Here is a 25267-nt window from a genome sequence, read left to right on the forward strand (position 1 = left end):
TCCAGTTCTTTGCTGTATGAGATCTAAGGAACCAAAGAAGGCATCTTTTCCAGTCAAGTCTTAAAATGTATTTTCAGGCTTTTATATCATTTTGTTTGTGTTGATCAGGAAAATCAGTTGTTAATGGGGCCAAAAACCACCAATAAAAGAAGGTGCATGATGTATGCTACTTCCTAACACATAAACCACTTCTCTTTTTTCATATAACTTACAAAAAAGGCAATATACAGAGTGACAGCATGAAATCACATTACTAGACTCCAACAGTCCTTATTGGCTGGTCTGATGTATTTGCCAGTGCGGTTTGGTCGACGATGTTAGCGGTGTTTGCCGGTGCGGTTGAAGCGTCTGTAGAGGAAGCGGATCCTCTTCTCCAAGTTGTGTCTGTCCAGAGTCATCATTCTGTCTCCCACCATCTTCTTCTTCCTGATGAGACGCTGCAGTTCATTACCTTTGAAAGCCTTCAGCCAGCAGGGGGCCACAATGAGGTCTTTGGGATGAGCTTTGAAATCCCCTGTAGACACAAAGCGAGGAGATCAGTTTCTGCACCGAATATGTGCCAGAAAGACAAGAGAAAAGCGAGCAAACGTGTATTAAATGTCATAAACTCAGCAAAGCATCATCTGATCCAGGAAGTGGTCTTGAATTTATTTAGAACTAGTAAATTTTTAGGATATTTTTCCTCATTCGAATTGAGGGTCTAATGACAGAGGATGCTGTATTGCTGTACAGTCTGTGTTGCCCCGAGGCAAATTTGTGAAATTGGGCTAACCAAATATTAAATTATTGACTTGACTCTTCAAACTGCATCCTGCAAATTTATTCTGCAGTTTTATTCGTGTTACGCTAACCGATTCTCAACTCAGGCTATTTCTATAAAACCTTTAGTCTAGTAACTCAGATTATGACACTATTCAGGACTTTTGTTCCTTCTGTAACCAACAAGAAAACTTAATAAGTTAACTAATCAAGTGAAAAATTTGAATTCATAATTGCATAGAACATATGGTTTTATTAGACAGCAAACCAAAGACTGTCTTCATTCAACCCAATCGATATTAAAATTAAACAGTTAAACACTTACCTAAGATTCCTATGTTATCATAAACTCCATACATGCTCCTCTTCTCAGTCCACCTGTCCACTTTTTTCAGCTGTGGGATGGCATGCATCCTGATCTGGCAGCATGTACCTGAAGACAACATGTTGTTTCAAGTCAGTATTGAGTATCCCTTGAACATATATTTATTATATAAGGCCCTAAAAACATGCTGCTAAGATGTGGAGGAAGCTGCAAATAAGTTCAGATAGAAACAAGTTTTGGCAGTGTACAACACGTTTTATGTGTACATGATAGTGGTGCAACGGATCGTAGTTGATCCGTGGATCATGCCCCCACGGTTCGGCACGTATGTGAACCGCGGATTAATTGCAAAATTGAATGTCTCATTCATGACAACTTCAACAAATTGCTGTAAGTGCAAGTCATGGACAGACAACATGTCGCTAACAGGGATTTTGAAGAGCGATGACCAAACCAGCATTTAACAGGTCCGTAGTGACATCTGCAGGTATGTTTACACGATGTTTAATGTGCCGCAGCTGAGCAGATAATTAGATTAATTAATTATTCTACCTGCTAACTGACATTAGCGGTGAATGTTAGTTTTGTGGCTCGTTCAACAAACTAAGCTGCAGGACAAGTCGTGTGTTCATGTTTGTAAGTTATTAAGTTGTGATGATGTGGACACAGGATGTTGTTTCATTCTAATTAATTGCAATTTAATTTAACAATTGAGTATTGAATATTTTATATATTTTAAGATTTTATTTAAACATTGGTCATCTTGAATGTTGTTTTCATTTAAGACCATGGGCAAAAGATCCTTGCTGTAAGTGTTTTACAGAATATATGGAAAGCAAAGTTTTATTTGATTGATTGATTGATTTGATAATCAATTTATCTTTTGGAGTTATTTCTGGTTCTTTTGGAGTCCAAATTCTCTGGTTCCAGCTTCTTAAATGTACATATTTTAATATTTTATGAACTGAATATATTTGAGTTGTGGACAAATCAAGACATTTGAGGTTGTCATCTTGGACTTTAGGAAACAGTGATCAAAATTTTTCACCATTTTAAGACATTTTATGGACCAAACAACTAATTGAATAATCGAGAAGATAATCGACAGATTAATCGATAATGATAATAATCGTTATAGTCTTATTATATGTCATCATATCTCAATCCTGTGGTGAAAATGCATCATCAACAGGAAAAACAAAAGCATGCAAACTAGACATAAAAGGGATATTGCTGCTGGAGTTCAAGCAGTAAAGTCTTTGAATTAGTCCCTGAAACCAGTGCCACCAGTACTCACCAGTAGAGATGGTCCTGACAGTGTGCAGCAGAGTCCCAGCAGACCGACAGAAGGAGGCTCCAGCTCCCAGTAAACCTCCCAGTACAGACATGTCCGGAATTTACTAAGATAAAACACGGACTTATTACTTCAGATGAAAGATATTCAGTATAAACTAAACTGGGTTGTTAATCTGTGGGTTGTTTTATTGCTTCCATCACACAATTCAGTTGCTTCGTGCTGTCTCAAAGATCTTTCATTGACCCTTAGCTTTAGCTTTAGCTAGCACGTTACATCAAAGTCAGTATTGTGAATATTACCTGTTTCCACGTCTAAAAGCGGTCTGGTGCCAGTTGAGTCCTTTGTTATTATCACAACGATTGGTTAATTAAAGCCTCGGGTGGGTATATTTCATTTAAAAATATGTGTTATTGACGCCTCAACATGCTCCCTGTGACCGCTTCCATCTTACTCTGTATCCCATAATGCTAAGCGCCGGTACCGTATTCTCGTTAGAGCAGCGCAAAAACAATTGTTTGCATCTTTTCATGACATTTTTCACCCAGTAGAGGGAGGTGGCGGAGGACCAAATAAATCAAATGAATGGAAATGTACCAAGGGTCATCTTTTTTTGTAAAGTTAAAATAGCCAAACATATGAATTCATTCAGACAACTCTATGGCCCAAAATATGTCTACTTCACTGACAGAGGCCAGATCTTTGTATTTAGCATATGAAAGGCTGGATTACCAACGGGTAATTTCCAGGCTCCCAGGGGCCCACAAAAGCCCAGGTTTACTCCATATCATTTGGGTACATAATCTGATAAATCGCACATTTCCACCATAGAACCACATCCTTATTCCCTGGTGCCCAATTTAACATATTCGGATGACTCGCTCTGTCTGACTAACAGCCAAAAACCCACAGATGTTGAGATTACTATCATGGGAAACAAGCAAATATTCACCTTTCAGAAGCTGGTGCCAGTAAATTTGTTGGCATTGTTGAGTTGGAATTTTTCTTAAGAAATAATTAAACGATCAATCCATTATCAAAACTGTTGCATTTTCTGACAGTCGTCTAATCGTTAATCATCTAATTTCTGTTCTAGAGTAATACTATATATAGTGGGGATCAATGTAAGTTTAAATGGCCACTACACCGATTATACACAACAAGATCAGTTTGCTTGTCAAGAGGAGCGTTACTCAACCTGTGAAAACAGTTGTATAATGTCCTCTGTGATTCTGGAGGGACCTTTCTGATGTTTTTAAAAAAAAATAATATGATGACATGGGGGTCTGGGACTGGGATAGGTTTGAGTTACATCATGGGGAATGTAGGATCCAGTGTTTTTGGAGCTTGACACATACTAGAGACTAAAATCTATCTCCTGTCGCTTCAATCAAGGTAAACCACAAGCTAGGTGGAACAATAAATTGCAAATTCTAGGTTATGTTTCAGTAATGGTTTGCACATGTACAATATCATCCCTTATGTACTACTTATGTGTAGAAGCAAATCCACTCAATAAATGCGTTACATAGAAGTCTCAGGAGTCCAAGTTTGGATTAGGTCATTTACATCCAATTGCAGTTTTTTTCACTAAGAGTGTAAAAGGTTGAAAGGTGAATAAACCACAACAAAATGTACGTAAAGCTTAAACAATCAATTATTCAGTTAATCCATCTTCAGAAAGTTTATCTGAACTATTTATAAGTTTATAAGTAAAAACTGAACATCCCTCTATTCTGAATTTGAGTTAATGCCTTCTAGACGACGTTATAGGACACCTCTGGTTGAACAAAAAAGATACATAAAGGATCCTTTGTCCCAAATGAATTAATTTAATGAACAAACAGCACAAGAATATCCCCATGTTGGAGGAATCCATTAACATTTTAAACTGTGTAACAGATTCACACAAAATATATTGCTGTACTGTTGATGTTTGACCTTATGACCTTGTGTCTTCATTATTTTTTTCTTAATTTTTATTATGCTGTTGTTCTCAATGGTGAAACAAAGACAAATTTCCTGCTGCAGTGGGATAGAGGTGGATAGTTTATTGACCAGGTTAATTGAGAAAGTAATTGGCAGATTAATCTGTAATGAAAATGATCATCAGTTGTAGCCATAAGCTAATACTAAAAAACTTTTTTTCCCCATCTAATCTGGTTATAATGTATTTCAGAGAAGGGCTGACATTTTGCTGATCAGTTTTAGATCAGCTGCTGAACCTCTTGTTGGAATGAAAACATGAAAACCTGCAGACATCCAGGTTATTTACTCTTTTTCTTTTTTTTCTTTCTCTTTCTCTCTTTCTCTCTCTCTCTCTCTCTCTCTCTCTCTCACACACACACACACACACACACACACACACACACACACACACACACACGTAGAGACACACCACACTCTGATACTACTTTCAGTCTTACTGTTCAAAAGCACTGGATGGAATATTTTGTCATTTTCAAAGAAACAAGTGCTGTTAAACTTGTCTATATTTCATTCTTGGTAAGACGTCAGAGTGGAAATTTAAACCAGACAAAACATTATTAAACATTAGATAGGTTCCATTGAGCTTTTACACTGCAACAGGCTGTGCAGAGAAACACTGTTACTGTAAGTGAGCAGCGTGTGTCTGAAGCCTAAATTTGCTGCAAGAAATGTTTGACTTTTAACTTTATTTTTATATGTGCAAAATACTTTGGATCCACAATGAAAATATATAATAAAGATCTGTTTATACGTGCACGGAAAGATTAGGATGCATTATTTTTCACCATAAAGAAACAAACATGAATCATTCGCTTAGTCTTTGCATCACAGATAGAGTTAGGTTCCAGTCATGACTCCCAACCTCATAGCGCTCAATAAAAAGCTGACATGACAAAATTATACATTTTCTCAGCAGAGCAGCTTTTTTTTTTTTTTATCTGTGCTCTGCTTCCTCTGCCAGTAACACATAAGTGGAACATTACATATCATCACTTACACATACAGTTTACAGTACCATGATATAATCGCATCACTAAAATTAAACCACAGTAAACAGTGTTTACAATAATTCAGATAATTGTATTGCTTGGTAAAGTTAAATGCCGATTCCAGATTAGAGAAGAAAAGCTGTGACTAAGAGAAGCAGAGATAACACAGCAAGAGCTTGACGCAGGAACAAACTACTCAGTTCCTCAACTTCTACTGAAGAAATCTGATTTGACTATTTTCCAAGCTCATCCTTATTAACATAATCTTCACCTGCCTTCCTACAAGCTCAAAGCTCAATTGTTTCCACATGAGGGGCATTTTCCTTCACAGTGCTCTCACCCAATATTCAGATGCAGTGGGGGTGACTAAACATCAGCTCTAGGAAAGATGACCCCACACTGAGTGACACACACATGCTCCCAACACTTAATGAGCTTCACAGCAACACAAGATGTGAGAGTCTTTACACTGTGGCCTTTTTGACAAACTGTATCTGGAAGTTTATTTCACTGATTTAAATTTGAAGGCTGTGGCAGCTTTTGATGTGAGTAGGAAGTTCGGGGTGAATGAGGTGACAAGATGAAAAGACTTTAAACTTACAGTATCACTCAGCCAGCAGCAGACACATGGCTGGTAGCCTCTACCAGGGAAAATGTCTCCACAAGATAAAGAAAAACAGCTCTGTGGTTTCACCCACACGTTCTCATGTGTCTATCTATCTATCTATCTATCTATCTATCTATCTATCTATCTAATCTTTTTATCTATCCTGAATTTTCTCTCTAGAAAAATGTTAAATCTACGAACTTTTTTCTCTCTGCCATGAGCAAATATTTGCCTCAAATGAGAGTCTTATAATGTTTTACCAAAAACCCAAATCTTTTTCTTCAAGGACAACACCCTTAATTAGTGCTTCATTACAAGCAGGTGTGCTGAAAAGATCAACTAGAAAAAAGTAACATGTCACACGTCACAAAAGAGGTAGATAACCAGAAACTAAATGGAAATTAAAAACATACTCATGCATACAGTATTCTGGCTCAAAATGCCCTCTAAAGTGTCCCCACAGTATGATAAAATGCCCTCTAAGTTGTCCGCACAAAGGAGAAAAAACACCAAAGTTCTGTAATGACTGTCTAGTTATGGGTAAATCAGAATGAAAAGCCCATAAAAGGCCTCTATATGTGACAATCTTGAATGAAGTGCCATCATGGTGCCCTTTCAGTGGAAGAATTTGTGAAAAACCCCCTTTGTAAGAACCCCCAAAAATGAGAAAATATGATGTGCCCTTTAAATGAAGATGATGTAATACAATGTGCTATGATGCTGTTGTAATGCTGTGAGCTGGAGGCTCTGTATGGGTGACCTTCTAGTGATCAAAAAAAAAAAAAAAAAAGGAAAAAGTGCAATTTAGGGTTCCCTTAAGTCTTACATACTGAAGTAGAGAATTGGGTGCCCTCTCTCGCCCTGTTGGTCCCCTATGCCCTCATATGGATGAATGAATTGAACCCTTGAGTCTTTGACCTTGTGTAAGTCTAGTAGATACTGTATATTCCACTTCTTGCATCGGCCTAGCAAGGTGCTTTACTGAAATTGCATGAATGAGTATTGAGAATTTAACTTTTTACAAAACTAAAATCAGACATCAAAAGTAAACAACTAGTTATAACAGTAAGGTGAGTTATGTCAATTTATATTGAAAACACATAGACAGAGCTCAGCTTGCTTCAGCTGTCTAATTAGATAAAGTTCAGTAAAAATGAAAAGACATGTCTCTATTAACTTCTGCTTATATGAATGTAAATTATAATCGCGTTACACTCAACTTCTAATCTCTAAATGCTAAAACAATAATAAACAAGTGTTTGACTGACAGCGTAGACCCATTTCTACTGTGGAAGCGGCGCTATAAGAACTGACGAAAAGGAACATAAAGAAAGCGAGAATGGAGATGATGATTCACTTTCATGAATATCCATGAGAACAAAATAACTGAATTACTAAATGTCCTCTTTCTCATACTGGTGATGATAGTGAGAACTGAGTTAACCAGCAGTTGTGAATGCAACTGACTGGCAGTGACGAAGGAATGACGGGTGGTTTGGCGTTACAGTTTTGCCATCTCAGTTTCAAAGCAACAACTAGGGCTTCCGTAAATGACACTGAACTGATTTGTAAACAAGTAATATTCACTGAAGTTTGTGGGAATAATTTTAATATAGTTTACTGCTATTTTGGCACAAAATCATTTCTGAACAGAGGCTTCACTTCAAGCCCCAATAATGTATTTCAGTAGACACCAACATTCATGGTCCCATACAAGATATTTTATCCAGCCATGTATATTTTGGCCTGCAAATTGTATAATGTTACATATTTTAACATATTTGATGTGAAGAGGGAAACAGAATGTATAAGAGAGAATCCGGGGGAGGAAGTGGGTCCCCTTGTTTACATCTCTGTCTTACAGTTTCCAGGCTGACAAAGACAAACCGCATCAAAGCCTGTCTTGTAGCTGAAGTCACATGATCAGCAGAGGAACTACCAAACACTCCACCCTCCGCCTCTGTGAACACCCACGGGCCCATATATACCTCATCAGCCCCATCTCACAAAAACACATCAGAGAACACATCAAGCAAAGAGAAAGAAAGATTTTACAGGGTGGAAAAAGAGCCTTTTCTAGATAAATTGAAACAGTAGCCAAAACCAACAAAAATGCTTCTGACGTATTTCATCTTTGGGCTGATTACCTTTCTTATGACAGGTAAATTAACACAAAATCTGTATTTTTTTTTTTAATCTCTTGGCATTAAAATGTATATTACTGTTGATGCCTAGATATTTTACAAGCTATGGTTACATACTTTCTTTCTGAAATGATTTTTTTGTGTGTGTTTCTTCTTTAGGAGCTCAGTGTGAGGTAACCGAGGTGCTTGTTGAAGCAGGCTCTCAGGCTATTCTACCCTGTAAAAGCGACTCTTCATCCCCCAATCCCCCTGCCATTGTCTGGAGTCAAGCCAACAAAGGGTAAGACACTTTTTTATTCTCCTCTTCACTTGTCCATGTCCTTCTCCCTCTCTGCTCTATCTCTCTGTCTCCCATGTTTCCCCATCTATCCCATTCCTTAACTTCAAAATAAACACCTTCCTTCCATTCACAGCACTGTTTGGAGGAGGCAAAAGAGTGGCCTGCACTACTGGGGCGCCATTTGGTCCCACCGCGTACGATGCCCCCACTCCCAGTTCGAAAGAGGCGATTACAGCCTGCAAATCAACAATGTGAGAGAGGCGGATGGAGGCGTTTACACCTGCCAAGTGCAACACAGAGACCACCTTTTTGAAAATGTGGTCATGCTTAGAGTCATCAAAGGTAAGAAACAACTTATACACAGCCTTACAATCCCAGAAGTTTTAATGTCTATAGTGAGTTTGTTCACTGCACTGTAGCAACTTAATTTGCTAAATCAGTGGACACGATTCAACTTAATAGGATATTGATTGAATGTTGATCAAGCATGTAAAGACTCATAGTAATTTGATCAAATTTGGATGATGTGCTGGTGTTAGACTTGTACTATTCAGTGTATATTGAGATTTAATGTTTGACCGGATAGACATTTCTTCAAATAAATGTCCTGATTGAGAATATTTTGATTTCAAATAAAAGCAGATTTTAACAATTGATAAAGAATTTTAAAAAATGTTGTACAAACATATCTATGAACTGTGGGTCTATTGAATGTCAGTAATCTCATCCTCGCCTTCATCCTCCACAGTATCGGTCTCCCCAGCGGTTCCCACTACAGGGAGCGATGTTACAATCACCTGTAATGTGACTCCTGGGCCTTCGGAAGACAGCGTGCAGTGGAAATTGAACAACAGCCCATTTGTGTCTCAGACTCGCATCACCTCACAAAGAGTAGTCATCCCTAAAAATGTTGTGAAGGAAAAGGCAACGATGAAACTGACAGGAAACTGGACTTGTGTTGTGTACTCTAAGGGCAAAGAGGGGCGAGCTTCAGCATCTCTGTCTGTTAAAGGTGAGATATTCAGAAAAGGAAATTTAGATGGTTGAATTGTTGTAAGATGTGGAGCTTTTGGTTTAAATATGTATCTTAAACTCTCCTCTTTCTCTCACAGGAATCATCCAACCACCCAAAGACAACAAAAAGGTGTATGCTGCCATGGGGTCTGCAGTCACACTCCCCTGTGTGTTCAGCCCTGGTTTAAATGCCTCAGAACCACTCTGGGAGAAACTGAAAGCCAGCTATCTTTTTAATCCTGCCCCCGACCACCTTCCTCCCTCCTTCTCCCAATCCTTCCTGTCCTCTCAGGTGCCCTGGGACAGGTCTGCCAGTGTGGAAGAGGTTGGGTTTGGGGATGAGGGCAAATACAGATGCTCTGGGACCATCGGAGAACAAAGACTGACTCGATATATGCAGCTCGTTGTTGCCAAAAGTAAGCTCATGATGTTTCAGTTTATGTTTGTGTGAAAATCAAATTTTTATTTTTTGCCATAAACATTTAATTACATTTTCTTGTTTTCTATCAGTTGACAGCACAACCCCATCAAAGAAAAAAGCCTCAATGACGCTGACCTGCCAACTGACCGACGAAAGCGAAGTCACCGAGTATGAGTGGGTTCATGTGACCTATGACCTCAATGGCACCCAGTCAGTTGAGTCCATCCAGAATGGAAAGACTCTTAGCATTGGCAAGGTGTCAGATGAGAACTGGGGCGAATGGGCATGTCGTTTCTATGGGAAAGAAGGCATTTTGGGAAACGTAACATACAACGTTCAACTGATGAGTAAGTTCTCTCCTATTTTTTCTATTAATGCTGTGTGATAATGTCACAAATTAATGCTGTCAAAATATACCATCATATCGGCAGCAAAAACACTCAGGGATACATGTACATGCAAAATAAGCCTTCGTCTGACTTTTTTTGTGGTCTTTTTGTGGTCGTCTGGTTTTTTGCCACAGGTGGTTTGAGTGGAAAAAAATCAGCAGGTCTCTCACACAACACCACAGCAGTGGTCGGTCTCAGCATCCTGCTCGTTGTTCTGCTGCTGATTCTGGCTCAGATGTACAAAAACCACCAAAGGGTAAGAATCTGTAGTTCACAGCACCGCAAATATTACCATAGTTCAAAAACTAAGACTCAGATTTTTTGGGGGGAAAAGAGGAAAAAGAAAAAACTGTTTTATGGGATTATTTCAGTTTCTAAATTTCTTACTAATATTTTTTTTTCCATGCAAGATGTAAAATCTTGAAATGAGGGAGATTATTGTCTTTGTTTCAAGATAAGTCACTTGATTCTAAAGAACGCTTTGCATGAGTTTCATCTGAAAGAAATGACCAAATCTAATTAACTGATTTCTCATGTTACATGGAAGATCGGTATTAAAAATAAGAATAAAGAAATTAATGCAAAAATGAAAATTGAGCGACATATATGCGTAAATTAATTCATCATTTACTGTGTCGCTCATTTTAATAACTTTTCGGTTTTTTTATCCACAGAGGAAAAGGATCTTTCAGTACCCTGCGCTGGAGACGATTGTTCACACCATCTCCAATGAGCGTGAGGAGAGAGAGAGGAGCCACGTGAAAGAGTAAAGACATGTTAAAGAAAAGGCATTGCAAGAAAGTATTCACTGTCCCAAGTGAGATGTGTTTTCTTCAAGCCTGCAATAAGTTGGGAGTTGTTTTGCACAGGTTTTTATAAATACAGTATATTCAGAGCAGACGTTGTAGCAGTCCTGTTGTTGTTTCAAGAATTTAAAATGTTGTATATATATATATATCCTGTTATTTCTGTTGTAACTGTTTTGTTCAATGTGAGAATGTATTTGCTTGTGTACATACTGAGAATAAAGTGTTTTAAAAATAAAAAAAAATGCAGTACATTTAACAGAAATAAATTTGGTTTTATTGATTACATTATATACAATCTGAAACCCTCTATGCAGCGAGAGGGAGAGTTGTTACTAAATTACAAAAAATGATTAGCATATAAATAAAATATACAGTATTTCATAAAAAAAGTCATTATATTTACACAAAACACTAATAATATGTATTATAATATGTACACATAATTTTACACACTCATCCATAATTACAGATCAGTGGCTATAAATTCAGATTAAAGATATTTGTGGTTTAACAAGCCAGCTGTCTACTTCTTCCCAAAATATCTATACAAAGACGTTTGTTTATTCTGTTGGCAAAAGTTCTTCTCTGCTTTTGTAAGCTTTAGCTTTCCATCAAAAATCCTAATTTGTCCCTCTGCAGTTCACATTCATAGTCTGAATTTTCCAACAAGTCCTCCAAATTAAACAACATTAATGCGACTGTCTGTGATCTCAGATTGTTGACTGACAGTGTAGTTTTGGATCCAGTCAGTGACTACAGGAACCTTCAGAGCTACACCTGACTACACTCCCCGTCTTCTTGCTCTGAAAATCCGTGGATATCCCAAAAGGCCAAAGATCGGCTGATGCCCTCCAGAAGTCCTTCGCTTCCAGGGTGTAAATGATCCATGACTTCATCATCATCAAAGCACCAGCCTGACCAGTCCACATTTACACCATTTGTAAAGACAACACTAAAGAAAGAGAGAGAAGTCATAACTGATTATTCTTTAACATTTACTGTGCCGTTAGTTCCCCCACTAATGAATATTGTGTGTCCAGTATAGTGTCTCTTCCTTCAATATCTGCCTCAAGATGGATGATGCATTTCAGATTTTGTTATTATAAATAGATGGACTAAAAACTGTTTATGAAGCCTTTACATCTTGCCATAAAATACCTCTAAGTAGTACTGGCACAATAGTAATAGTAATTAATACAGTTTTGCATGGTGTTCAAAAATGCAAAACCATTGGATATCATGAAAAAAATTTAAAAAACGAAGAGTTTCAGTTCATACTCAATAAATATACTCTATAGTGCACTAACAATAAGAAAGAAATGAAATTAGCTATTTAATAAAAGTTTGAAATTGAGAATGAGATTGAACTGGAGGCTGAAACAGACAGCATAACTCTCTCTTTTAAGTTTGTTTTCAAATATATATATATATATATATATATACATATAAAGAGCTTTTTGCAAATGTTTTTTGAGATATGAAATACATTCAAAATGCAAATTGTGACTTAACACATTCTTTGTGGTGAGAAGCATGAAAAACATCGGGTAATTTCAAGTTTCCATTCTGACAGAACAACCTGTCCATTACCAGCCTACTCAACTCATTTCAATAGTAGAGACTTGACAGCTTAGAAATATATGTCCTGATTAAGCAAAACCGCAAATGTAAGCACTATTTAGAAAAAGTACATTATTAATAAGGATATGCTTATTATGATGGAAAAGAAAATCATCAAATATACTTTGACTGCATTGTCAATCTTGTATATTGTGCATGTCACGTAACCGGCAAGTACATGTATTACATCAGTAACGGTAGAAATTTTGGCTCCACCCTTAAATACATATACAAATGGTTAAGTCTCCGTCTACCATGTTTCTAAAACTGGGGCTTCATCTACATGCAAAACTGTGGCTTTCAAAGCTCACGCATGTGTCTGTTCAGTCGTACAAAGATTTAGATCAACTGCTGAAGGCACGGTCGAATTGGAACAAGTGACTCTTCAGTCACATGTCAACTGTGATATTTGCACGTTTTCTCTGATATTGGATGTATTTTGGACATCATTTAAAAAATATCTTCATACATGGTACTGTGCAAAAGTTTTAGGCATTATTCATAATGCAAGACCATCAAGGAGGTGTTTGATCGGTCTCAAATTTTTTCTGCAGCATGACAACGAGCCCAAACACATAGCCAGAGTCATAAAGAACTATCTTCAGCCAAAAGAAGAACGAGGAGTCCTGCAACAGGTGGTGTGGCCTCCGCCGAGCCCTTATCTTAACATAATTGAGTCAATGTGAGATTATATGAAGAGACAGGAGATACTGAGACGCCTAAAACAACCGAAGAACTGTGGCAAGTTCTCCAAGATGCAGGAACAACTTACCTGCCAAGTACCTTGAAAAACTGTGTGCAGATGCACCAAGGAGAACTGGTGCTATTTTAAAGACGAAGCGTTGCCACACCAAATATTGATTTCATTTTGTTTTTTCTGTTTACTGAACTTTGTATGAAGTTAATTGATAAATAAAAACTATTCATGGCATTATTATTTCAAAGCGTATTCACTTCACTTTTAGTAAATATTTTGCACAGTACTGTATATCGCCTGTTTTAGTAATCTAATTCTTATGTGCACCACTTGATTAATGATTGGCCTTTTATTATTGATCAACTGTATTTATTGTTTCACTTTTTAACTGCCTGGTTAGACAGGCTCTTGAGCTATGCTATTGCCTCCTTTGAAATGTATTTTTTCTGTTTGTGTTGGTATTATAAATGTATTATGTACTATTATGTTAATGTATTATGTCTTTTAGGGATGCGCGATATTGGATTTTTTTTTGCCAATATCAGATATATTTTCCATCTCATTTTTGCAGATTGCCGATGCCGATACTGATATATGCACACATTTTTTTTCCACCTGGCTGAGGAGACTATTATACATGCAATCATAGATTGTACTAAGTATGATCAAGAAAGACAATATATGAGGGAAGAACTTAGGAAGACTGGAATTCAGGAGCTCAGCATTAAAATTTTAATGAATCTGCCAAGTGGGTCGAGCAGTAGAGTTTTCTTTGAGTTTATTAGACTGACAGGATTATTGGGTTGGATTTAATCTCTGGTTCACACGCCGAAGCACAGGGTGGCGGTAATGCATCTAATACATTGGTTGCCAAACGCCGTTATTTTCCTACCTTTAAAGCGTCTTCCTCTTGGTTTTACTCAAGATGAAGTCCAGGGCTCTAACAATGTCACAGGTGTTTTAGTTTAACCAGTGACCGTGTTAACCGGCAGCTTTCAGCTGAATGAATGCATCGTGGTTTCTCGTAATGACGGCAGCTGGCTCCTAAAAGCCTTATTAATTTTACTTTAATCAATCAATCAATCATTATCATAATCATTAATGCCGGGACTGAGAAGCACCGGGTCTGTCGGGCAGCTGAGTGAAGTGGAGCCTGCGGAGGAAACACCGGGACCATCAGGGAGAAACAGTCCACGGAGGGAAGCACAGCCAGGTGGCAGAGGAGAAGACGACAAATCAGACTGTCACATCAGCAGAAATGTTCATTTCGGACCAATGGCGATATTTCATTTTAAAGCTTTTATTGGCCGATCCTGATTATCGTGCATCCCTAATGTCTTTTATATGTCAACTGTTGTGACGTGTCTGAGTTGTGTACTTTTTACCTTGCAAGGACAACCACACCAGTTATCTATCTATCATCTCTCAAATTAAAATCCATACATTTCTTAGACATGTTAAAACTGTTTGATAAGACATGAAAATAAAGAACAGTTTGTCTTTCTAACCTGTTCCTCTTGTCATCGTCATCTCCATCCACCAGCTGCTCCTTCCATCCTTTGCTCACCGTGAGGGCTCTGTGTCTCATCAGCTCCACCTCCTCTTCCCACTCCGTGTCTCTGTCTCCATCACTGGGTGACGGTGACGGTGAAGGTGTGGTGGAGAAGGAAGGAGAAGGAGAAGGATATCGTGACCTGAAATTGGCCATTTTCAAATTTCGGTCCCTTTTTAAGCCATCTCGGTCCTTCAGTCTGTCCTTGGCTCTTTCCAAAAGACCCTCCAGAGGTGAGGGGTGCCCGTTTGGATTATGTGGTGAGATGGGAAAATGTGTGTCCTCAGCTTGGGGCAACGTGTAGAGGCTACTAGAGGGCAGAAAAAATTTATGCCCTTCTTGAATGATGATGTTAGGGATGGAGGAACTCCTCTGTGTTTTCATTTTGGGCCTTTCATTGTGGACGTTAAGATCCAGCAGCTCAGGTTCAGATAAGGTTTGGGGGTCTGGGGAGTCCCTGTCATGCACATTCCAAAACATCCCTTGATTCGGCCTCAGGGACCCCAGCTTTAGCACCCTCTGTGAGTCTGAGCTCTTGGCAGAGGAAACAGGGTTCCTCTTTATATTCAGGTTGCAGTCAGAGTCAGAGTTGGAGGACAAGTTGTTGTTTGACGCCTGTCCTGAGTCCTGCAACAACTGTCTTGACATCTGAGTAGACAGGCCCTGATAGGTGCTGACTGGTCTCCTCCTTCGTAACCTTGGTGACTTCAGATTTTTGGAGAAGCCCCAAGCCTCTGAAAATGTCTCCATGTCTCCAGACTGGATGTAGCTGGAATTTCTCATGGTGTACTGGTTAATGGACTGGGAGTTTGAGTCCCTCCTTGTTGATGTCCCTCTGTCTCCTGGTACTCTTAAAAACTCATGCCCTGCCCTGGATGTTGTTGGTGGGACAGGAAGGTGTAAAGTGTTGGGTTCGTCTATTGGATAGTCAATATCTGGATATTCACCTGTTAAGAAAGCATGTGGTCCAATGGTGCTGTGTCGTACTGGATCCACTGCAGTACTAGAAATGAAATGATCATCTAGATTAGGTGCAGACTGAGCTCTGTGGTTAGGGGTCACCCATTGCTCCTTTGTCGTCAGAAACATTTTCTCTTCTTCCTCTGTATGGATCCCAGCTTGTTCTTCTCTCACTCCCATTTCTATCGAGTCATGCCCTTTGACTGTTTGTTGCCCAACAGCAAAGCTCTTACGTAGTGCTTTATGGTGATTGGCATTGGGCTGTGATTGCCAAAAAGCTAATCCAGTATGAATGCCCACATTGTCTTGAGATTGATACTGTTCCTCTACTTCTTTAGATGCCAACGTCCCATTTATTGACTGGGGTATGATGAGTTCGTCAGTAAATTCATCCACAAAAGTCTCATTCTCTCCGGTTAGAAACGATGTTATTGTCTCCATATCAAATGTCTTGGCCTCTATAACTGGTCTGTCCTCCAGCTGCTGGATTTTCCAGTTCTCCAGTTGTCTGTTGCTCTCCGTCTCTCTCAGGTTCCTCAGTGTTTCCTGACAACATAACAGAGACAAGATGAATCAACGTTCAGCAATGACAACAAAAAGACTATGAGTAAACAGCCAAACTTGCAGCTCTGTGAGGCATCGCTGTGCTTTGAGCTAAACACTAATGTCAACATGTTAACATGCTTTCAATGACGGTGTCTAGAAGGCATAATGTTTACCATTTCAAACCTTAGCATGTAAGAACGCTAACATGTGCTATTAGCTCTAAACACAATGCGCAGCTGAGGCTGTATTGGACAGTTTGAAATTTTGACCTGATGTGGCGCTAGATGAAAAGTTAAAGGATCACCAAAGTTATTAAGTCATCCTGTTTAATAGGTGTGTTCACTCTGAATGAAAAATGACCTCTTCACCTGACCTTTCACTGAATAAGTAAAAACTTTGACCTGCTGGTGGCGCTAGTGGAAAAGTCTCAAAATCACTAAAGTCAGTGGGCATATTTCAGTCTAGAAAAAGTGGTGGATGGACAGACTGACGGACAGACTGACATTGCCATCCTTGGAGCGATGCCACCAGTGTAGCTGCAAATTTAACCACAAGACTATTGTCAATTTGGAAGACTTCGTCAGAAGTGTCAGTTTTTACCTTTGCTTGGTGAATTGTGGAGACCCATGTGGAGCAGCTCTCTGAGGTGCTGGCTGCAAATATGTAGACATTCATAGCGCACTGAAGCTCGCCTACCTCCACAAGAACAAATGAACCTGAAAGATGAGGAGGAAAGATTTAGGGATCCATACTATATCTGCACAGAATCCAACTGTCTGGCATCTTGTCTTCAAGAAAAAGCTACTCACTGCTGTCTTTCAGTGCTATGCAATACACTCTGTCCAGGGCCAGAGGGGGTCGAACCACCTTCAGTCGCTCTCCTTTCTTCTGCACTTTTGTCATTAAAAGCACATCTGAGAAAAGTAGAGCCACCACCTCCAGCTGCATCACATCATGTGTGAGAAAAACACGACAAAGTCAAAAAAGTAGTGGAGGGACAACCTAAGGAGACAAATGTACAATAATTGAGCACACCAGCTCTGCTCACCTTGCTGTCTTTTCTACCCCGAATCTTCAAGTTCTCCTCTAGCAGCAGCTTACGCACGACTCCAGGACCAACCCCTCCGATGGGGCATGTTAGGTCAAACTGGCAGATCTCTCGGACATGCTGTCAAAGATATATGTTAGGAAGAATAAACCAGGAGCAAAAGATAGAATATAATTATATTTAGGCAGAATCCCGTGTTTTACAGTGTTTTATTACATTGCCTTACATCCTGAATGATCTCTCACATCCTGTCTCCTCTGCAACATTTTAGGCCGTACAATACAATGAATTGTTGACAGACACAGTTTCACTACTGATCTTTTTCTAACAGTAAAATACCTACGCAGTGTGATAAATGCTAATGTTCATGGTTATTTTACATGTGCAACGTGTGCTTTGCCTCCATTGACGATCTTTTTGACCTCAAGCTTGGCTTAATAACATTTAAATGATCTACAGTGCAGAGAATATTCTTATATTTTATATATTTTTTTGACTCCAATACATTCACACAAAATATCTCATCTGAGTTTGTGAGGGACAATCTAAAAGGCATTTTCTCACCTTGTCAATTTCTTCATTTATTCCCTCCACCTCGTATCTCTCCACCCTCTGAGCAGAGATGGAGAGAGCGAGCTCCTCATCCTTTAGCCTTAAGTAGTCATTGATACTCTCCAAAAAACTGTTTATGCTGGATAACTGGACAGGACCAGGAGGAAAGAGCGTTAGCATGAGTACTAGGAGACTGCACTGTAAAGCACATGTTATTTGTGCTAAATTAGTCAAGTAAGACGATTATGCTTCAAAATGTCTCACCATGCCTCTGAGTGTGTGCTGTACATGAGGGTTCTGGGTGGTTTTGAGCACAGCCTTAAGCAGCAGGGGGTATTTTGTGATCCTCTGATGGGGTTTGGCCTGCATGTCCCCGAGCCGCATCCGCTCACACTGAGGGTGAGTCTCTACCCACTGGATGGGACAAAAACACAAGAATATTGTCTCAACTAAATACTTTTTAAATGAAGAGTATTTTTATTAAATAGTATCTTGAAACCATGAATGATATAATCTTTTTTTTTTTTTTAAATTTTGTTAATTTATGCTTTTAAAAGCATAAAACCTCAACACTAACATGTCTTTCCAGAAATGAGCTAGAATGAAACCTTTAATAGAAAAGTTACCAATGACAACTGTGACTTATCCTGATTTACAAGATGGTTGGTTTCTAGAAAGATCTGTACTTCCCCCCACAGTATCAGAAAGGTGACAGAAGACTGACTGATCAAAACAAAGACAAATCAAACTACGTCACACAAAACAAAAACAAGAAGTATCACGGGGGGCTCTGTGGAATGTTTTTGTTTCGTGTGATGCGTACGATGAGGCAAGTAGACCCTTTAACACCCACTACCATTTCCTGCTAAATCTGTCTTTATCTGAAAAAATATCACTTCCCACTCAGGTTAACAAGCATGCATATGACATAAATGAAAAAGCAACTGTTGCATATACAGTACAGTATCTGTACTTGGCTCTATAGACAGGGGACCACTTTATGTTGTGCAGCAAAAACATTTCTATGTTTAGTTTACGGAGGTCTTAAGTTAACTTAACACTCACATGTTTTCTCAGACCTTTGAGTTCCCTTAAGGTTTTATGTTTCACTTTCTATTCTTCTGTTTTTTCCAACTGTTCCTTTACTTATTTATTTGTGTATGCTTATGGGATAGTATTGTTATGTTATCTCCTCTCCTTTTTTGCTGTTACCATGTTATTTTTGTTATTTTATTGTACAGAACTTTTGTCAACCCTGGTTGTTTTTTTAAATGTGCTTTATAAATAAACTTGATGTGGTTTGATTTAGTTTTCCAGGCATTGTGTAACTGTTTCAGAAGTTCTGCAGGGCATGCTTGTCGTGCTGTGCACTATTCCCATAAATGTCCTGCAGTCAGTTTAGTGAACTAGAAATCCTTTAAAACGCTGTTAAAGCTGAATCATTTGGAGAAGACGTTGGTGTGAAGAAGTGGTTGCCCGTCAGGAAGCAGCTATGACACCTCGCCCACAAGTTATGAAAACATCACAAACCACACAGAGCCACTATTAAGAACAAAACAGTTAGTTATGACATTGAATTCCATTCAGGTGCAGTCGGTGGTAATAATGGGCTAAGTGTGGGAGTGGTAATTTGAGAGTATGTGTGCAAACTTTCATCTTCACATGCATACGCCTTTGTGTTTGCGGGTGTGCTTCTTGTGCATATGGATGTCTGCTTCTCATTGTACCTGGACGTAAGCGAGGAAATGTGGGTTGCTCTCCATCTGTCTGCGTGTGAACTCAAGATTGTTTTCCTCTTCCCAACAGTAATGCAGATATGAAGAGAAGCGCTTGTGGAACTGAGGACAAAAAGACATAGATGAACATATGATAATGTGGAAAATAATCTATTAAGACCTGCATTAAAAATTTGACTTATGTAAAAGTGCATAAGTGTTATCAGTGAAATGGATCAAAATTAAAAGATCTAATTAATGAGACAGTATTATATCATCATATATCACATTATCTGATTATTATTACTGATGCATTAACATGTAAGCAGCTAGCAGATATGGTTCTGCAAGATCGGATATTTTGGTGTATATCAACATAATTTATAAAAAACAGGGTTACCAGTATGGCCATTACAAGGTCCATTGCATAATCTTAAACCACATTATACATGGATATCTTCTTTTATCTAGTACAATGAGTTAACTAATTTATGACCACTTAGCAACTATATTTAGCATTAAAGCAAATTGTCCTCATCCTTGAATCATTTAAAGTGTTTATTGTGTCTGTGGGAACAGCCTTTACTGCACATAAATAATGCACATCATTGGTATCTGCCTCATAACCATTGTTGAATATTATTCCAGTTCTTTGTGCTATCTCTTCTGTGAGCCTCATCAATGTCAAATAAGGCAGAAATACCATGAAGGTAATCATTAAAAAGCCGGGATTCATCATGCAGGGAAAGTTTATTAGTAAATTTATGCAACTCATCTGCAATTTAGCATTTTATGTTCTCAAAACATTTTCTGAAAATAAAATTTTCTGGAAAAAAATTAATCTGCAAGAAACAATAACTATCAGATGAATGTAGTGAAGTAAAAAGCACAATATGTCCCACTGAAATGTTGTGGATTAGAAGTATAAAACAGCATACACAGCACTGTATAATACTTGAGTTAAAGTACTTGTTTTTTTTTCCCACCACTGACAGACAGACAAACACCTACGAATGTGTTTGAAGTGCATTTTGCAGACAGCGAGCTCTTACCTGCAGGCAACCAGCCTCTAACCTCATGGGGTCAAATGGCATGCCTGTGGTCCGGACTTCTTGTAACATGGGATAAATCACCTCCTGCCAGAACAGCTGGTGTGCACTGAGGATAGAGGGGAGGTTGGAGAAAAGTAGCTCGGGTGTCACCTGGTACAAGAGGAAGTCAAAACAAAAACAAAAAAAGATATGTGTTAAAGATGAGCTCCTTTGCTTTGGTGTGACATTTTCCATTTTCTCAGTGGAAATCTTTTGTGCTACATTTTCCACTTGTATTCTCTAACAGCTAGAGCGGATGTTCGTATTGTGTCAGCCAATATATGTCAATGTTATGCAGAACAGTGGAAAACAGGCCTGCAGTGTATGTCAGTTGTGCAGCAGGTTTGTTTATTTCCAGTCTAGACTGACCTCCAGAAGAAATCCACGCTGGTGCAGGTTGAGAAGAGCTGCAATGACCAGCTACGAGAAGCAGACAGAGCTTTGTTAAACATGATGTGGAAAATCCCCCCTCAAATAAAAATAAGTTTTGTATTTTAATGAAAGATGATGACGACAGAGTGACATCGTACGTCTTTAATGATAATTAGCTTATTGATGTAGGTGAGTTCAGTGTGGACAAACTCCCACAGTGCCTCCTGTTGGTGTCTCTGAATCTTAGACATTGTCTGGCAGTGAAACCAAGACAGAGGAGGACAAAGGAAAGAGAAGAAGAAGGACACAGTTACTGGGATGCTTTCAAAACATGCAAACTGATTTTCCATAAGAGCTGGAGAGTCATTTAAAGGCCCGTACTGAATGAGAGTGCACTATATCTGTCCAGTTTTTCTCCAGTGTGGTTCCCTGACTTTCCTCCTTCCACCTCCACTTTAGACTGACTGGCACACCGTAGGCCTCCAAATCCTGCTTCAGCACATCCAGCTGACCCCGCTCCTGATGCATTGGAAAAAGACATCAAGGGCAAAAACAAAAAGGTAGAAGGATAAGAGCACAAAACACAGAGGTCAGGATGACAGAACATGCAAATGGTGTCATGACAAATCTGCAATTCCTTAGAAGTGATGATTAATAGTTGTTGTGAATACTTGTGGTCAGATGTAACATCTAGTGTACCAACAGACCAGAATAAGTACTGCTTCAGTTGTTTCAGTAGATAAAGTGGGTGGTTAGAGCAAGTCTGTATCTGTGTCTAAGTGTGTCACCATGTACTGTGATGAGCTGGAGACAACGTAATACCTCAGACGCCGGGTTCTTGTCAGATGCTCCTTGGCTGAACAAGACTTGTCTCAGTGCAGCTCTGTTTTTGGATCCTGCAGATGCTCCTTTAGTCACTGTTGCAAAGTCAGTCACAACCTTCTGCTTGGTCCGCCGCTGGAGTCGGAAAATGCAATCAGATGTTTGTGTATTTGACATTGTGCATTTCACGTGGGCATAACAGAGAATCACATTTCAAGATTTCAAAGATTATATCAACAAACATTCATGAGATAAGGATAAGGAACTGAGCAATACATGAATCTACACTATGCTTATTTGTTAAACGCAGTATTCAGTGCCTCTGACATTTCATCTGAACTTCCAAATAATTTTTAACAGTTGGCACCGTGAGATGAGTAACATCCAGGTGTGAAAAAAGCGTTCAGATCTTTAACTTCAATCACAAGTAAAAATCCGACATTTAAACTCTTACATAATTGAAAGTACAGAGGTGTTATTTACAAAAAGAACTGAAACTAACAAGTTGACATACTTGTTATGCAGAATGCCATCTTTCATGGTGTATCACAATAATACATTACATTATCACTATCACACTTTCTTGTGTGAGCAGCATTTTTATATTGGTGTTTAATGGTGTTTAAATGTTTAATCTGCAAAAACCTCAATCTTAAAATGATATTTGTGTCTATAATTGAGTCCTAAAAGCTTATTTTGTAGTGCAGTGAAAGTATTTCAACCTGTTTTTAATTTAAATCAGCGTTTTAAAAATATGTCGTAGAATCTGTATCTTGAAACAAGAAAGAATGAGGCAACAATGCTGCACAAAAGTGATGAAAAAGTTGAGAATTTTAGAAAATTCTGGAAACAAGTGGATTTGGGTTTAGTAGGAAATATTCCTACTACAATGGCAGCTTCTTCACATTTTATGAGAAAATAGAGTTCAGCTCCAAACTTAAAGGACTTGATGAAAAGGAGGTTTTTTTTCACTGAACTATGCATCGTGTTTTAGAAGCTCAATAATATGCAAAACATGCAAAATAAATAGTACATAAAGGTGTCAGATAGATGTAGTGGGGTAGAAGTATAAAACAGCGTAAAACTGAATACCGAAGAAAAGTAAAAGTACCTCAAAACTGTATTAAAGTGCAGCAAAGTAATAACTTTACTTTCCACCACTGGTAATATTTACACAGGAAGCTGCCACCACCCTTCACTTGCCTGATATCCAAGCGTATTGAATTTGTGTTTCTCTGCTGACCCCCTGTGGTGGAGATTTATCTCTGCAGCTGTTGTTGTCACATCACCCACATCTGCCACTCTGGTTTCCCCGTCCCCGCTGTCTCGCCACTGCACTGATGCCTCTTCCATTGGTGATTCATTTCCCCCACTGTTGTTCACATGTGGTGCTTTTGAGGAAAGGCTGAGGATAAGCACAATGAGTTACTCATTGCCCAAACTAGGTGTGTGAGGGCACACAGGAGAACAGTTTCCGACAAGGAAATGCTTTAAAAGAGTCGCATAGTGAATCAAGGACATTTTAAAAGGTTTACTTTCTACTTACTTTACTTCCTTTTCAGTGTCAAAGCTTTATTAATTAGCAAATACAGTTGGCAACAAAAGAGTAAAAGCTGAATTATTATAAACAATGGATTTATTCTATGGTGTAAGACAGTGTGGTTTGAGAAACCTGAAAACCTAATAATTAAGAAATGTCTGCTTGTGACGTCCGATTGCAACAGTCCAACCAAATTTCCCCCCTTGCTGAAGAGCTACAGTCATCCAGTAATTGAAAAAAGATGTGTAGCTGAAATTATATTTTTAATATTTATTATATTTTCTGCTTTCTTACTCTGCCTTGTGACCCCTCAGCTTTCTCTTGCAACCTCTTGTGCAGACTTGGAAACACTGATTAAAGATTAAATATTGTCATTTAGGGCCCTTATATTTGTCTCACTGACTCGTGGTTTTCTCTATAAACTGTATACCCTCAGTACCGTGAGGTGTCAGTCAGGTAGGCAGTCAAAGCAGTAGAAATAATCACAGTTGCATCCTACAGACAGTGAAGTTCATTTTAAATGGACACGGATAGTTTCACATAGCCACAGCTCCAGTTACACCGCTGTGTGGGTCGCAGAGTAACTCTGCAACTCACCTGACTTTAGTTCACACAACCCTGACATCCCAACTTGCAGCATGTCCCGCTGCAGTTTTACATTACAGCGAAGAATGTGTCTCCCTTCTCAGGGAGTTACTGTATCTCAGTGAAACATTTCATGGCCTGCAGCCATCTGAGAAGACATTTTCACACACTGCTGAGTCACTGCTTTTTCTTAAAAAATAGCAGGGTTCATGCTATATAATAGGTGAAGTGCAGGATTACTGCTTTTACTTGTAGCCACAATCATATTTACACGTTTTTTAGAAGTTACTGTAAAAGCAAAGACACTCACAAGAGCAAACATACTGCAGACAGGTATGCCGCACTAATCCGCTCATGCTATACTGTCAAACATCAAAGTCTGACGCAAGTGCTTTCATCACAGTGTCGTACCTGTTTACAATCACTGTCTGTGTCCCACAGTAACACACTAAAGATGTCTGAAAGGAGATTATACTGGAATAGTAATACTTTGAACCATTCACAGATCGATAACAGGTCTATAAAAACAGTCTTTCTGGTAGTTTTATAGCTTCAGTGACTCAACAAATCAAATACTACAGTACAGTCTATGAATCCACACAGCAGCTTTAATCTGAGGATGACTTATTATAGTGAAGACATGAAGCAAAATGCTGCTCTGAAATACTGAACACGCTCACCTTCTTACACTACCAGCTATCCGTTTAATAGATAAAATGATAGACTTTACCTGGGCTTGGTTGGATCCATTTTGTTTCACACAGTCATCTTTGGTTTCTGTTAGCTTTCTCCTCCTTCTCTCTGCCTGGCTCGGTCCCTCCCTCTCTTCCTTTCACCTGTGCCCCTGCCCTCTGCAACTGGCCCGACGAGAACAACTGGATTCTGCAGCCAACAAATCAGTGCTCAGGGCTGGTTAATGTGTTACAGTTAAAAGTGCTTAGAGGGGCGGAGGTGGTGACTGATCCCCTCCAGGATGATCTATTGTTGTTTCTCATCAATCAGGGTTATTGATTACCATGAGCAAACGGGAGGAAATAATATTTTATAGGCGAAGGGAGTCTTATGTCTTCACATAGCAAAGCAGCAGTTGTTTTTGTCCATTACATAACAGAGAGAGGCAGTCATTGATGCGAAATCAACCGTGAGA

The 25267-nt window shown here is 38.9% G+C and overlaps 3 protein-coding genes across 3 annotated transcripts; 1 reads left to right on the plus strand and 2 right to left on the minus strand.

The window, feature by feature from the left end:
• Window positions 1–208: 208 nt before the first annotated feature.
• mrpl51 (mitochondrial ribosomal protein L51) lies at window positions 209–2841 on the minus strand. The gene is made up of 4 exons (XM_067601179.1): window positions 2681–2841; window positions 2382–2484; window positions 1085–1192; window positions 209–514 (listed from the first exon to the last, which is right to left on the minus strand). The coding sequence occupies exons 2-4, from the start codon at window positions 2470–2472 to the stop codon at window positions 318–320; spliced, it is 396 nt and encodes a 131-aa protein (XP_067457280.1). The 5' UTR covers window positions 2473–2484; window positions 2681–2841; the 3' UTR covers window positions 209–317.
• A 5118-nt stretch (window positions 2842–7959) lies between these two features.
• LOC137191245 (lymphocyte activation gene 3 protein-like) lies at window positions 7960–11226 on the plus strand. Its single transcript, XM_067601186.1, has 8 exons — window positions 7960–8124; window positions 8267–8387; window positions 8521–8729; window positions 9136–9399; window positions 9500–9817; window positions 9912–10169; window positions 10346–10467; window positions 10886–11226. The coding sequence occupies exons 1-8, from the start codon at window positions 8076–8078 to the stop codon at window positions 10979–10981; spliced, it is 1437 nt and encodes a 478-aa protein (XP_067457287.1). The 5' UTR covers window positions 7960–8075; the 3' UTR covers window positions 10982–11226.
• Window positions 11227–11271: 45 nt separating this feature from the next.
• Window positions 11272–25031, minus strand: plekhg6 (pleckstrin homology domain containing, family G (with RhoGef domain) member 6). The gene is made up of 15 exons (XM_067601180.1): window positions 24851–25031; window positions 23199–23400; window positions 21996–22130; window positions 21555–21692; window positions 21332–21427; window positions 21171–21221; window positions 20763–20912; window positions 19723–19833; window positions 18260–18409; window positions 18008–18142; window positions 17444–17563; window positions 17205–17337; window positions 16996–17111; window positions 14846–16395; window positions 11272–11972 (listed from the first exon to the last, which is right to left on the minus strand). Exons 1-15 carry the CDS (start codon window positions 24868–24870, stop codon window positions 11792–11794), a joined length of 3288 nt encoding a protein of 1095 aa, XP_067457281.1. The 5' UTR covers window positions 24871–25031; the 3' UTR covers window positions 11272–11791.
• Window positions 25032–25267: the final 236 nt, after the last annotated feature.

The sequence above is a fragment of the Thunnus thynnus genome, chromosome 10 (genome assembly GCF_963924715.1).
Source record: "Thunnus thynnus chromosome 10, fThuThy2.1, whole genome shotgun sequence".
Classification (NCBI taxonomy): domain Eukaryota; kingdom Metazoa; phylum Chordata; class Actinopteri; order Scombriformes; family Scombridae; genus Thunnus; species Thunnus thynnus.

Excerpts from the sequence above, each read along its gene's own strand:
- plekhg6 (XM_067601180.1), bottom strand. The coding sequence starts at position 24,870 with ATGGATCCAACCAAGCCCAG. Across the intron at positions 23,401-24,850 it reads ATGGATCCAACCAAGCCCAG|CCTTTCCTCAAAAGCACCAC; the intron begins GTAAAGTCTATC and ends GCTTATCCTCAG. Across the intron at positions 18,410-19,722 it reads ATTTCCTCGCTTACGTCCAG|TGGGTAGAGACTCACCCTCA; the intron begins GTACAATGAGAA and ends TGTCCCATCCAG.
- LOC137191245 (XM_067601186.1), top strand. The coding sequence starts at position 8,076 with ATGCTTCTGACGTATTTCATCTTTGGGCTGATTACCTTTCTTATGACA. Across the intron at positions 8,125-8,266 it reads GATTACCTTTCTTATGACAG|GAGCTCAGTGTGAGGTAACC; the intron begins GTAAATTAACAC and ends TTTCTTCTTTAG. Across the intron at positions 10,170-10,345 it reads ATACAACGTTCAACTGATGA|GTGGTTTGAGTGGAAAAAAA; the intron begins GTAAGTTCTCTC and ends TTTTTGCCACAG.
- mrpl51 (XM_067601179.1), bottom strand. The coding sequence starts at position 2,472 with ATGTCTGTACTGGGAGGTTTACTGGGAGCTGGAGCCTCCTTCTGTCGG. Across the intron at positions 1,193-2,381 it reads TGTCAGGACCATCTCTACTG|GTACATGCTGCCAGATCAGG; the intron begins GTGAGTACTGGT and ends TGTTGTCTTCAG. Across the intron at positions 515-1,084 it reads TGATAACATAGGAATCTTAG|GGGATTTCAAAGCTCATCCC; the intron begins GTAAGTGTTTAA and ends TTGTGTCTACAG.